Source organism: Corvus hawaiiensis, chromosome 26, assembly GCF_020740725.1.
Source record: "Corvus hawaiiensis isolate bCorHaw1 chromosome 26, bCorHaw1.pri.cur, whole genome shotgun sequence".
Taxonomy (NCBI): domain Eukaryota; kingdom Metazoa; phylum Chordata; class Aves; order Passeriformes; family Corvidae; genus Corvus; species Corvus hawaiiensis.
The window spans coordinates 29,018,781-29,032,853 of NC_063238.1; the positions used below are offsets into that span (position 1 = coordinate 29,018,781).

The 14,073-nt window shown below is 38.3% G+C and overlaps 1 protein-coding gene across 6 annotated transcripts in view; it reads right to left on the reverse strand.

Moving 5' to 3' along the window:
* CSMD3 (CUB and Sushi multiple domains 3) overlaps positions 1-14,073 on the reverse strand; it is a 612,506-nt gene that overhangs the window by 388,876 nt on the left and 209,557 nt on the right. For all 6 annotated transcript variants that reach the window (XM_048286482.1, XM_048286481.1, XM_048286480.1 and 3 more), the window contains exon 6: positions 2,886-2,998. In XM_048286482.1, the coding sequence (XP_048142439.1) occupies positions 2,886-2,998 (113 nt within the window). The remainder of the gene's footprint in view (positions 1-2,885; positions 2,999-14,073) is intronic.

Genomic DNA, 14,073 nt, shown 5'->3' on the forward strand with positions numbered 1-14,073 from the left:
AATTAATAATTCTGGTCGTAGTGGTACTATGTAGCAAATATTATGTTTCAAAGAGGAAACTCAGAAAGAAGCTACAGACAATCTACATTAATTAAGCAGGGGAAGGAGCAAGATTTTAACACAGTTATTACTATGTAGCACTCTGATAATACAGGCTATTGAAAGAATTAACAGATGCCCTCTCAAAAGTAATGCAGAAATAAACTCTTGAAAAGAAAAACAAGCACTTGTACTACATGGCTTTCTGCAACACTTTTAAAATTTTTATTCAGTTATCTGGTTTTCAGAAAACTCATGTCAGAACATCAGTGAAATTAAAGTTTGAAAATTGTCATTACAAAAAGGCTTAATGTTATCTCTAACTGAAAAAGAATAAGGTTACATGTGGATGCTAAAAGGCAGGAGCAGAGGAATTTTCCTGTGAAACTTTTCTTTCTCATGAGAGAGCAGTTAGAGAAATCCAGCTTCTCACAGCTTCTCTGTGAAAGCTTTTGTTCTCATGCGAACTGGATGGACAACAGTTCAAGAGAATATAAACCATTTCTACACCTGCAAGTTGTTTTGAGAACTGTGAAAATTATTTTCCTTCTCTAAGAATAATATTTGGAAATGGGTGTCTTACTGCTCAATCTATCACCTTGAGAGGTGGTGGGCCAATAGGCCAATCATGTAATTTCTCTTTTGCAAACCATGCTATAAAAGGTATGGGTGATTAAACAAGGTCGCATCGGCCATATCATCTGACCTGGATTCATGTCGTGATTTTGCCATTCTCTGGGGATAACAGCGACAGTTACAGTTCTCAAAAAACTGAAAAATTTGTGTCATATATTTTTGTTTATTTTCTAAATGTATGAAAGGTTTTTAATATATCCCATCCATAGAAGTGTTCATGGCAGGGTTTGAGCAACCTGGTCTAGTGGAAGGTTCCCTGCTCATGGCACAGAGGGTGGAACTAGATGATCTTTAAGGTCCCTTTCAACCTAAACCATTCTACAATTCTATAATATTTATTTAATTTCTTCATGCTCTCTCCTTTAGTCTACCATTAACCTACCAGAAACTACTCATCCCCTATTATCTGACCATGTATTTTTACTATTTTTCTACTATCAAGGTTATTTTTTATTGATCATATAGGCTTGAGTATGCACATTTAATTCCTTTACATGCTGAATTTTTTTACTCCCTACATTTATTTTAGAGTTGCAGAAGACATTTTCTTCATTTTAAGTATGGTGGGTTACTGTAGCATTTGACAGCTTAGTGTTGAGTACACTTTAACATACCTTCAGCAATACACCATTAAAAATTAAATGAGCAAACAAATATAGTAAAAACCCCATTACTTAGTCACTACATTATTAGGCAGTAAAGAAAACTAGAAGACACACAGCATATTCAAATCTCCTACACCTACCAACTCACATATTTTATGTGTCCTGCATAAAACATATTTTTGAAAGTAAACATAAGCCTGTTCCCTTTCATTAGCTATTACCTCACATTTTTGGCAGAAATGCATGTATGTGTACCATGAGACATGGTTTGTTCTTCTTTTCTCACTAGTTCAAAAGAAACAGTTCAATACTCCAAATTACTTCACTTAAACCACCAAAATAGTTATCACATGGTTTCTCAAATGTGGGGTAGATTCAATAGAGAGAAGTCCTACTTTCTATCTTTTTAACAGTTCCATAAGCTAGCAGCTTCCTATTAAAGAGTGTGGTTTATCATATGTGGTATGAAAAATATCATGCAAAAAATGAGGCAGTGCTTTTTATAAATCATTATAGCAGCCCTGAAGCTACAGTAAGAAATTTTCTTTCATGTAAATTCACTCAGAATACACATTCAAGAACACCTATAAACTCAGGAAGTCCAAATCAAGATATACATTACTTGCTGAAAATAGTAATCAATTTTTTCTGTTCTTGTATGGAATATGCTATCTGAGGCATTTTACAACACAGAGTTGTAAAATTTGCTGTTATCAAAGATCAACTTAAAAACATTAGTCATAGGCTTTTCTTAATTGCAATTTTTACATTACTTGACTAATTTTATCAGATTCTACAAAATTTTATGTAAGCAATCTCTTCCTATGCTAAATTTTCTATAAGAAACTGCAAAAGAAATTCCTGAATTAAATCTTGATAGGAATGCCATGATTAGTTTTTTCATCAGATAAATGGAAAAAGCACAAAACACAAAAAAGGATTACTGTTCCCTGAAGATCCATTGATACACTGTGGATATTGAAAAATATTATTTACAGTATTACCATACACTAATGACATTCAGTTTTCATTGGCACTTCATCATCAGAAGGACCTTGTTCCAAACAGTGACATTCCCAAAATTATGCTTCAGATGCTTTTACTCTTACTCAAAATAAATGCTTGCTCATAAAAACAGTGTGTAAGAATCTTTCTGGTTAATTAAACCCTTAATAACGCAAAGCCTTCCAAAACATAGTAAAAAGTAAAAGAGATTAAATGCTACATTAGTAAACAGAAACTTACTCACTGCTTTACAAACATGACTAATACAACTATAGATTCAATTCCATATTTTAATGATAAAGACATTATTTCTGTTACTGTTAACCAGTATCTTTCAGAACATTAGGACCTGTGCTAAGTACTTGCGCAGGTTCAAGTAAAGCAGATATCTCCTGCAATTTTTTTTGGTAACTGAATTTAGATACACTAGATAATACACTGCCCATAATCTAATGTACTGTAATTTGATATAGCAAGTTGAAAAACAGGCTATACTTATAAGGGCTTTTTTTAAGTGGCCCTTCCCTTTTCCTACAACTTCAGGCACTATTTTTCCTAGCAAATACAGCCACAACTAATAATGTATTTCTTTAAATGTACCTTGGTAGTGAGCACTAAATCCACGGTATCGGTGGTTGCTGTCTGTTACAAAATGTAGTCTGAGCCAGTTTTTGTTGCTTATAACTGGAGGAGGTATATTCATTCCAGAGAGCCTGAATTAAAACAAATAAATAAAAAAATATTAATAAAAGATTTCAAAATTATCAGGAAAACTTTTATATTCAACATAACGTTCACTGACATGCCCTCTGTGGGGCTTTTTATTTATCAATTAGTAGCGTTCTAACAAGCATGAACAGACAAAATTGTACACTATGCCTGACCAAGTGATGGGATACAAATCAGTGCTAAGCTAGAAACTACACAATCATGTTATTGGTCAGGCACAGCACTGTCAGGATGGAAGTACATGGTACTCAGGATAGAAAGAATTTGTGTCTATACAGGTCAGATAACGGGCTATACAGAACATTGCTCTGGGCACCAGGGAAAGTTTTGTACCCTGTGACTTTCACATTCAAGATATGGAAGAAGAGAGCTTAGATAATGCAAACTACTATCTAAAATGATAAAACAGACATCTACTTTTCAAGAGTAAGTAATTTTCTATATTCAGGGTATAAAGAAGAAAGAAATATTCCATCACTTGTGTGCATTTGAAATTTAGTTATTAGATGTACAAGAAGAGTAGGGAATTCTAGTGGATTGACCCCAGCTAGCAGCGAAGCACCACACAGCTGCTCTCTCCCTCCCTTCCCTGCCCCCAGCAATCGTAAGGGGAAAGAACAGGAAGAGCAAAAGCAAGAAAGACTCTTCAAAAGACAGTTTAATAAGTGAAGAGTTGAGAAAAAAGGAAGTGATACAAAAGCAATCATTCACCATATTCCACAAATGGATCAATCAAAATGGTCTCCAAGCAATGATCAGCAGCTGTCTTTCAGCCCCTCTAATTTTTTTATTGCTTACCATTAGTTACGTGGTATGAAATATCCTTTTGGTCAATCTGGGTTTGTTGTCTAGTTTTTTTTCCTTCCCAGTATCCTGCCTATGCCTGGTCTACTCACTGTGGGGACAGAGGAGGGGGAAAATAAAGTCTTGATGCTGTGCAAGAACGGCTCAGAAGTACCCAATATATAGTTGGGCTATCAACTCCGGTTTAATCACAAATCCAAACTACAGCACCTTATGGGCTTCTATGAAAAAACTAACTACGAGCCATTAGACCCAGTATACAAAATTACCTGGATTTTTTATTGTTTTGGTTTTCTGTTTGGTTTTTAGCTTCAGGATATTGCTCCAATTATAGTAGTCTTTCATCTTGACTTGCTCATTAAGGAAGTCTGAATTTAAGTTCTTTTTTTGTTTGGGGGTTTTTGTGGGGGTTTTCTTTTTTTATTTTATTTTTAGATGAGATGCCATGTTATAAAGAAGGTGAATAAAGTTTAGATAGAAAAATCTTCCATCAAGCCAATAATACAAGATCTATTTCTCACCAAAACCAGAAAGATAAGTCACATCTTCAGGATGTCAACATACCATTTAGTCCTTCCATTTAGTTATAAAAAGAACTCTTCCTGTAGTTAAAATAAAATACTAGCCAACAACTGTGCCATTTTATGTTCAGACATCAAGGATTCCTATTTTATTTTGAGAAAAACTCTATTCATAATAAATCAAGTAATTCTGAAGTGAATTTTTTAAGTGGAATAAAACCCCAAACCTTACTTAAATAAATAACTAATAAGCTTGTATAGGTACCATTCTGTGAGGAAGACTTCTGAAATAACAGTTTAGAGTTAGTGTTCTTTTCATCTTTTCCCACCCACTCTACCTCAAAACAAAACATGTTTAAGATCACTTTCCAAATTTCTGAAACTGTACTAGCACCCTTGTTCCCTCAGGCACTTATATAAATGACAAAAGGCTCGACTGACACCACAGTCTATTAAAACTCCTTTAAATACTTGCAAAAGAATGTTTTTATACTGTGGAAACACATTAGTTATCCAATTCATTTCGGTTGAATGACACATGGAATCTAAATTTTTTAAGCTTATGAAATTGACTTCAAATCCTAGATCCAAGCAATCCTGATGATGAATTTAAACAAAAAACCCAAGCAAACAAACAAAAAAAACCCCAGTGCTATTAGATTGCAATAGGATGTGGTGAATGCTCTGTACCGATTAAAGTCAGAACTGATCTAGAATATGTATAAAATGTAAGAGGCAGAAGTCTACACCTTTCAATTAGAAAACATCAAATATTTCTGCATTTTCATGATGAATTTTAGAATGAAACACACTTCCTAACAGCCATAAAGTGGCTTTAGTTGCTACAAATTTCTTGTTGCAAATGTAAGAAGTATACTTTAATTTGAGGCTTGTTTTCTGGAAGGTAGAGGTTTAGGTATCCTTTTTGGCACAGCTATTTCTCTGTACAATAATATTACCTAATGACGCAAGAGGAAATAGTTCTTTTGTTTAAATTCTCACTCTATAAATAATTGTTAGGCAATACAGAGAGAGAAGCAACAACCTTTCACTGCTTGCATATTTTAGAATAAACATTTTACTGGAAGATGTCTTACTAAACAATTGTAATAAAATAAGGCTGTAAAACACATTTCTTAACACCTATTTTGACTCATATATATTATGCCTATAAGAAGGTTTCTCTTTAATAATCACAAAACCATGTGAAAAATAAATTGCGAGTTTATTTTCTGAGGCATGAGAAAATGTCACCCTAGACATTTAAATAAGCTCACAGTAAAAGAATAATTTTGTTTCTAAAATAGCTAAAAATCTATTTTATCTATCAAATCAGGTATTTATTAACACATCTATCCTTAGATCTATGCTAACCTCTAATTAAATTCACAATTTCTACAATCTGATTTTTTACAGTTCATTGTTTCTATGGCATTCTCCCCAGAAAGTAGATTTGTTAGTGGACAAAATTTATTCTGTTGATATAACTGCCCCTTTTCTAATGTCAGTTTATCTTCTCAGCAAATTATAAAGCTGTTCACCATTACAGTGACCCACTGGCAGCCCAACCTACTTCTGTGTCAGCTGCTATTCCAAGCATAGTTATGCTGCGTCATCTACAATATTTTCCTAAAATTCAAAGTAAAACACTCTATCTTCCATAAAGGAAATGCAGCTGTCTCATGTTCTTTTATATTTCAGAAGATGTAGCTCACTCTCAAGCTGCACAGAATCCTGCATAGTACATTTCAGTCAACAGCGAGTAGGCTTCCCTTCTGCAGCTGTCTTTCATAAACTCTTAAAAATGTTCATGGAGAATCTTGGCTGTGAACCAGAGATTTAAAGTATCTTACCATTATGTGTAGTCAACAGCATTGACTTTTACCTACTGCAAAATGTATTTGAAAAAAGAAGCGCTTACTGAAACAATGCACATTTGTTGCTAAACAAGGGATTTGTAGAAGTGTAAGACTGTGCATGTAGATATGCCAGTGAAATTCCCACCTATGCACTTTATTTGCTTTGTGTGTAAACCACAGTTTATGGAAGAAATAGGGTGTTGCAGCGGGGATTACTGCAACAAGCATATTTCAAACCAGGAGTCCCATGGAAACGAAGTATATATGGACAGATTCGTGGTAGATGTTTCAGAGATGTTTATTTCTCCAGCCGCATGGCCAGGGCTCAGCTCCGGAACTCCGCAGTCACGGGACCGAGGGTCCTTGGCCACACCAGGGAACACAAACCAACCAATGGGGAACGAGGCTGACCAGGGGCAGGGAAACCCCGTGTCTCCCCCCAGGGCCCCTCTCCCAGGGCTGCACGGCAGGGGGAGGGACCCCAACATCTCACCCATTTTATTTTAATAAAAGGAGAATGAAAACAACTGGATAAACATAACAAGAACAGTTTCAAGACAAAACAAGCCACCCTCCTGAGTCTTTAAATGTCCAAACAGATTCTCTGGAACAACATAGGGCTGACAGAAGGGAGACAGAACTCTCCGGGCATGCTTTGTGGGGAAACTGAGGCAGGAGAGGGTTTAATTTCTTCCTTCCCTCTTTTCATCCCCCCCTCAGCATCGGAGAGGAATTGTAGGGAAATGGAATTGTATAGGGAAGCCATGGGGTGAAAAATGGATTAGGAATAAACTGGGGATAGGGTAAACTTAGGAAAGGGTTCATATTGGGTATAGGATAAAAGGGGGAAGTAGGCTGTGGATAAGGAAGTTGCTGGGATGGATATTGTTTATAATTTTGTGCATAACGGCTGCCTTTGACGGGAATACCCCCAGGCCCAGTAACATTTGCTGCTTGTAAACCCTTCTTTCCTTGCACTATATCAAATTGTACAACTTCTCCATCTCCTACACTTTGCAGGTAATTTTTAGGGTTATTCCTTTTAATGGCAGTTCTATGGATTAATAGATCTTCCCCTGTATCATCTCGTGTTATAAATCCATAGTTGTTTTTTACACTGTACCATTTCACAGTTCCTGTGATTTTAGTTGCTACAACTCCTCCTATCACGTGCTTGCGTGTTCGTCGTGGCTGCTGGTCCCGCGTGGCCACTGCCTCGCCAATTCTGACGTCTCGGCCGGGCCCCCGCGTTGCGGCTGCTCCGCGCTCTCCGAGCAGCGCTGCTCCGGCGCGTGTCTGGGCTCTGTGCGGCCCCGCGTTGCCATCGCCGCTGGCTCCGTGCCCTGTGAGCGGTTCCGCTCGGCCAACTCCACGCTGCTTTGAGTGCGGCCCCGTTTCGGCTCAGCGCTGCGCTGTGCGGCTTCTCATGTCACTGTGGAAACCGCCGCTTCTCCGTCCACAGGGCTCTCTGAGCCAGTCGCTCAGAGCAGCCTGCCACGCCGATGCCTGGTTCCTGGCTGCTCGTGGCCCACGGCACCCGCAGCGCCTGCGGCATCGCTCCCTCACTCGTGGCCGTGTGGCTGGGGACCCCGAGACAGGGATGGGGTCCGCCATAAGGCGCGCGCTCCCGAGGGGGCCGGGCGCATCCAGCGCAGGCACCTCCGCTGGCACGGCTGCAGTCATGTGCTCCCAGGATGGCGGCCACGCAGCCTCGGCCGCGGGACTATGGCCATCCTTTGCTTTAGGGGTAATAGGACCATATAAATGCTCCTGAATAGCTTCACTGACCACGAGGGATCCACGCAAGGGTTCAATCACTAATGCATGTTCTGTTTGATCTTTCATCTCCCACAAGATCTCGTCCCAAAAACACCCCTGACAAGATCCAGGAGGTTCGATATCAAAAAGTAAGTCTCGAGAAATATAGGAGAAATTTTTGAAAAGCCAGTTAAAAAAAAGTTCTAGATCTCCCGGTTCCATTACTTTCTTGTTTTGTTGTTCAAGGATTCCTTTAACTTCTAGGTACATTTCTTTCTGTGGCTCAGAGAGCCCCATTTCCCACAATTCTTCCATAGTCCAGAGAGAATATTCAAACCAAGATGAGAAGAGAGAGGTCTAGAGTGGTTATTTTACTCACGAATCTTCCTCAGGGATCGGTGTCTTGCCGGCATTCCTCCACCAGTTTGTTGCAGCGGGGATTACTGCAACAAGCATATTTCAAACCAGGAGTCCCGTGGAAACGAAGTATATATGGACAGATTCGTGGTAGATGTTTCAGAGATGTTTATTTCTCCAGCCACATGGCCGGGGCTCTGCTCAAGAACTCCCCAGTCACGGGGCCCAAGGGTCCTTGGCCACACCAGGGAACACACACTAACCAATGGGAAATGAGACTGAGCAGGGGCAGGGAAACCCCGTGTCTCCCCCCCAGGGCCCCTCTCCCAGTGCTCCATGGCAGGGGGAGGGACCCCAACAATAGGGGACTAACATTTTTGAGAATCAAAATTTCATTCTTCTTGCACTTCATTACAACAGCATGCCTCCTTTCCCTTCCTTTATACATTATTTAGGTAGTAATTTAAAAAAAAAAAAAAAAAATCTGCTTTAGGCTAATTCTGATCCAGTGAAGTCAATTATTATTTCATTTGCCCTCAAAATTCTAACACATAATTGCCACCTTAAGTGGTGGAATTCAGGTTTGGTGTGTTTTCTTTTTTTAATATCATAGTGCACGTCCTCTATTTCTTCCAGAGAAGGAACACTATACATTTACTTTGATATTTGAAATGTACAGTCAGATAGCTATAATCTTGACAAGTACTTTAAACATTCCTGTCTTGTTCATGTACCAAACCAACTTTAATTTCTAAAAATCATCTAAAACTACAGTTCTTACAAACATATTATCACTGATTGTCACAATTGTCAATACACTGATTACTATGATGTAATGCAGGCCTTAATTTAGGCATTCAGTATGTCCAAATATATTCCAAACAGATAAAACGTTTTGCTTTTTTTTTAAATAAACAGCAAAGTTTTTTCCTAAAACTTTTAAATTAAGCATATATTTTCTATGTTTCCTCACATGCTAGGAGATTCACAGAAGTGGAATTAATAGGAAAAAAAAAAAATTGAGGTTGCTACCACATCTATAAACAGTGCTGAAACCCACTGTAATACTACCAAAGCCTTAGGATAACAAAGACTTACATCTTAGCATGACTAAGTGCATACCTAGATCTCATTACTCATATACATGCACTACAAAATCCTAAGTGCTTGTTTTGATGCAAACTGCAGCTGTGTGGTTTCTTTCTCATTGGTATTATTTGCATGTTGAAATAAAACTACTGCATAAAAAAGCTTTGATTAAAAAAGGGCAAATTATCACACATTTTGATAAGGCCTATGCATGTTCATGTATGTGCTACTGGGGCTTAATACTTACACAGCATAATACACTACAAAGGAGAGTAGCTCTGAAAAGAGAGGAAAGACATGCCCAAAAGAACAGTACCTGATCAATGACCTATCAGGTTTGATTAAATTTTTGTTAAATTAGGCAGTACTTGTATTAAATATAAATTTGAAGTATCAACCACTTGCAGATTATTGTGTCTCCTGTGTATACAACATATACACATTAGCAAAGATGTCTGGCATCCATTCCTTTGTTCCCCATGACTGCCTCGATCCCATAAAGCAACAACTCCTGTAGCAAGCTTCATAATAAACCTCTTTTGCAAAGAATCCACCCCACAATGCAGATTAAAGGGCACAAGATTAAAACTCAGATCTCTCATTTAATAAATCCAGATCTGTTTAGAAACAACCAGTTGCACACTAGAGAAGCAAACCTGATGCCAACTGAATATTTAATACATTACTTGATTTGGAAGATCCTGAGGGATTTAATGATTAAGTTAACATATCCCCCCTGTTCCATTAACCCAGTTTGTATGATGTTTACAATGAAGTTCAGACACTAACCTAACTTCATCCTTTGGTCAAGCACTAAAAGAGTAAGTTGTAGGTACAAAAATGCTGCTAGCGAGGATTTTCTTGCTATTTTCTAAGTCCGTGAGAGATTTTTCTCTCTCACAGAAGAGGTAGCAGGGAATGTAAACAACCAAGCCACCTGCAACCTTGGAAAGTCTTGTTTATGGTATAGTAGAAAAATATTTTGACAATGGATGTTTTAGGATTTTAGCCAATCACCCCCAAGGGGTGACTGGTCCTTTATCCAATTAGACTATGAAGAAAAAAGTCTATAAAAGAGTTTGTAAAATAATTAAATAAATCAATCTTGCTGCACAATTCCTGCCTGCTGGATTTCTCCTCCTCCTCCTCCCTATGGCTGCGGGACACGGTGATATACCGTAGGAACCAGGCCTGCGGTAATAGTAAGTATTTTGTATGACGAGGCATATCAATATTTTTTATGTTTCCAATTTCAGTGATGAGAGATTAATGGGTCTTAATGGCAGTCATTATAGATGTGAATGTCTGTTGCATGACAGCTTTGGGTACTGTTTTTTTTTTTTTTCGTGGAAATGTTCTATCCAAATTATATTAAATCATTTTGAAGCAAGGACACTGCTCTGACCTATACTGTCAAAAAGCAAAAAAAAGCTCCACCAACTTCTTGTATTTCTTACAAAATCTGTTGCTGTCTGAGAACTCAAGATTTGAATTTTTTAAGATATCAAATAAATATTAAATGCTAATAGGCATTTTCAGTTATCTTTGGATCACAACAAAGGTCAACAAAATGGAAAATTGGCTGTAAATTTTGCTTCTGTGAAGCATTTCCAATATAAAGTAAGTATTTTAAGACATGTGGTTTCCCTAGAATTTTAATTGCATCTTACATTTATGCAGTATTAACATGTATAATATTGGTATATCTGTATTACAGAAAAAGACTAAATGAGACGTCTCTGTGACAGAAGCTATAGAACTTTTATGTAAGTTGAGTTTTTCATTTAATTGTATGCATGAAACTCAAACTGCAGGTGGGTTGCCTCAGGGCTGCTCTTGTGTGTGCAGTCAGTACACTCAAGTCATTAATTCCCTGGATGATTAAGGAATTGTCCATTTTGTGAGATAACAGACTGGCTTCAGAAAAGAGACTAACTTGAAAGGTAATTACAATATCAAACTAAGCAGTTTTCTAGATGAGTCTTCAAATCATGAAAACAAGAAATAACACAGGAAGAGAAAGATTACCTTGGAAATAAAACAAGCATATAAATGAAAACAAAAGAAGAGGATTGGGTTATTCTTCTTCATTGCCATAGTTCAATGTCCAGTCATAGGGAATGGCAGAACACATCATTCCAAGGAGAATTTTAAGGGTAATAATTCAGTCTTTAAAGAGGAAAGAAGAAAAAGTCTTCTCTTCCTAAAACAAGCTCCTTCTCAATGATAAATATTAATTAGAAAAGTAAAGGAAAAATGTCCAAAAGAAAAGTGTCTGAAATCTAACACTCTACTAGCAGTTTGAGGTTAATGTATAACCCAAGTTTTAAGTGGTTATGAAGTTAGCAAAAGACCTAATTCCTATGGTCAGTCCCTGCAATATTTATAGCAGGACTGAGCATTTTATGTATCTGAGAATGAGGACACTCAGAAATTTGAAACTATATTAATTGTTGTTTCCATATCTCAGAACTGCAGCCAAATGAACGACAAAAAGCTGGTTTTTGTTTTTAGAACATTAAATTATCACTCTTCAAATTTAACCTCATGAGCTATTTAGAACTAAACTAAGGGTTTAGGTTGAAACCTCACTGCAAACACTTATTTCTGATTTATAAAACAAAAAATGAAAACTTAAATAAGCGAGTGTTTGGGAAGAAGAGGAAAAAAAGTTCTACATTATTTAACCTTGAAAAAAATACTTGTTCTGTAAAGTACTTTAATAATATATTGATTAATTTTAAAGTTATTCATCTAGAGGGATAAAAATAATTCACCCTTTGACTCTTTTTGTCAAGTACATGATGATGTCTGAAAGACCAAAAAAAAGTGTTTTAAAAATATCAGTGTTGAAATATGTGGAAGCTTTGTCTTGCCTTTGCAATGCTGGAAAAAGTTCAATTCTGGAGTAAAGTAACTGTCATATAAAGCAACTCTATGAGAAGCCTGTGTATGATCATTAAGGACTGAATAAAAGTCCAAGTGATGATTAATGAAAGTTTGTAGTACTGGACATGCGAAATGTTGAAAAGTGCCAAGATTAAGAAATACTTTTTAACTTCAGAAGTTGATTGCACCCTATAAAGCCAGATGTTCCTATGTCAAAGTTTTCCAAATAATCTCTTGATTTGACAGAATAATAAAGTATGAGGAAAGGAGCCTTCTAAACCCACAACTGCTAGCCTATGACACATGTAGTCTTGTCTTTGTGACATAAGTAAATAACGCTGATGAACACTGTTGTGTCCTGATTGCATGCAGGCCTACTACAAGCTGCTGATTTTCATATAAATGTCAGGGCCTTAGAAGGAGTAATTTTTCATAAATGTGATTCAAATACACACAAAGTGACCTCACACTTACAACTCAATTTCCCTGAGCGGGTCTTGGACGGAATATAAATACATATTAACTTCACCTGGGCTGCACATGGTGGTTAACGCATAGACCTTTCTACCACACAAGCTGTGGCAAGTTGCACACACAGCTCCTTGATGTAATTGATGAGACCAAGCTCAGGGCAGTCAACAAAGAGCAGAGGCAGATGAGTCTTAATGCCCCACTGAGAAGATACAGGCCCAGCTGGTGCAGGCTGTGCAGTTTAGGCCTCCCACAAAGACACTGATCCTGCTGGCCCAGAAGCTATGATAAGGTGGACACCAATAGCTGTCCTAGGATGTTTTTTTCCTGCAAATGTTAAAGCAAACTGTCTCTTTCAAGAATCCCAAATCTGAGGGCCTTGGCTGGAGAGTGGAGGACCCTGGACAAGTATAAAGATGAATGTGATTATCTGAGCATTTCCCATGGAACCCTGCACACTTCTTCCCCTTACTTTAACAACTAATCTAAATAAAACTAAATTGAATACAACTTGTATTCATGGTTTAGTATAGTTTGGGTTTTTAGTAAAGAGGTAGTTTTTTAGTAAAGAGGGCTTCAGGCACGAAAGTCATTCTCTTGCAAAGAGGTGCTTACAGCTTCCTCTATGACCAAACAGAACCAATCAACTGGCTAGTTTGAATATTGGCAACTTTTTTAAGCCACTTAAGAAGCTTGGCATGCCTCTGTGATCCACATTTAAGAATGGACAAACCCCGGGAAAGCTCTCTTGCTTCCGGCTTTCGGACAGGTAACTGAGGAGTCGTGGCGCGGCCCGGCGGGGCCAGGCCGGGCCCTGCTCGGTGCAACCCGGCCGGGTCTGCCATGGCGCATCTTGGCAGAAGATCTCAGCCACTTCTGCTCGCTGGACACCTGGCCCAGCGCCCTCAGTGCGGGCCAGTCCCCCCGCAGCCGTGCTTCATGCAAGCAGCCCTGCAGCGCAGCTCGGCCAGGCCAGCCCCCCACCCAGTGCAGCTGAAAATTCATCCGAGACCACTGCCCAGCAAAGATCATGTGACCAACACTGAGAGGCGAATTCCAGCTGCAGGGCCCAGGTGAGATTAACGCTTTTAGTGCTATAAAATTCCTCCAGAGCAGATGAAGCCTGCAGACATCAATCCTCTCCCAAGTCAAAGGAGAAGGAAAGGTGAAGCCACATGAAGAAAACACCATAAAGACACCAAAGTCAGTGAAGAAGGAAGAGCTGAAACCCTGAGGGAGGAGAAAGAGGAGATGCTGCAAGTCTAGAAGCTGAAATTCTGTTGTAAAGCTATGGTGATGGACTTTGATACA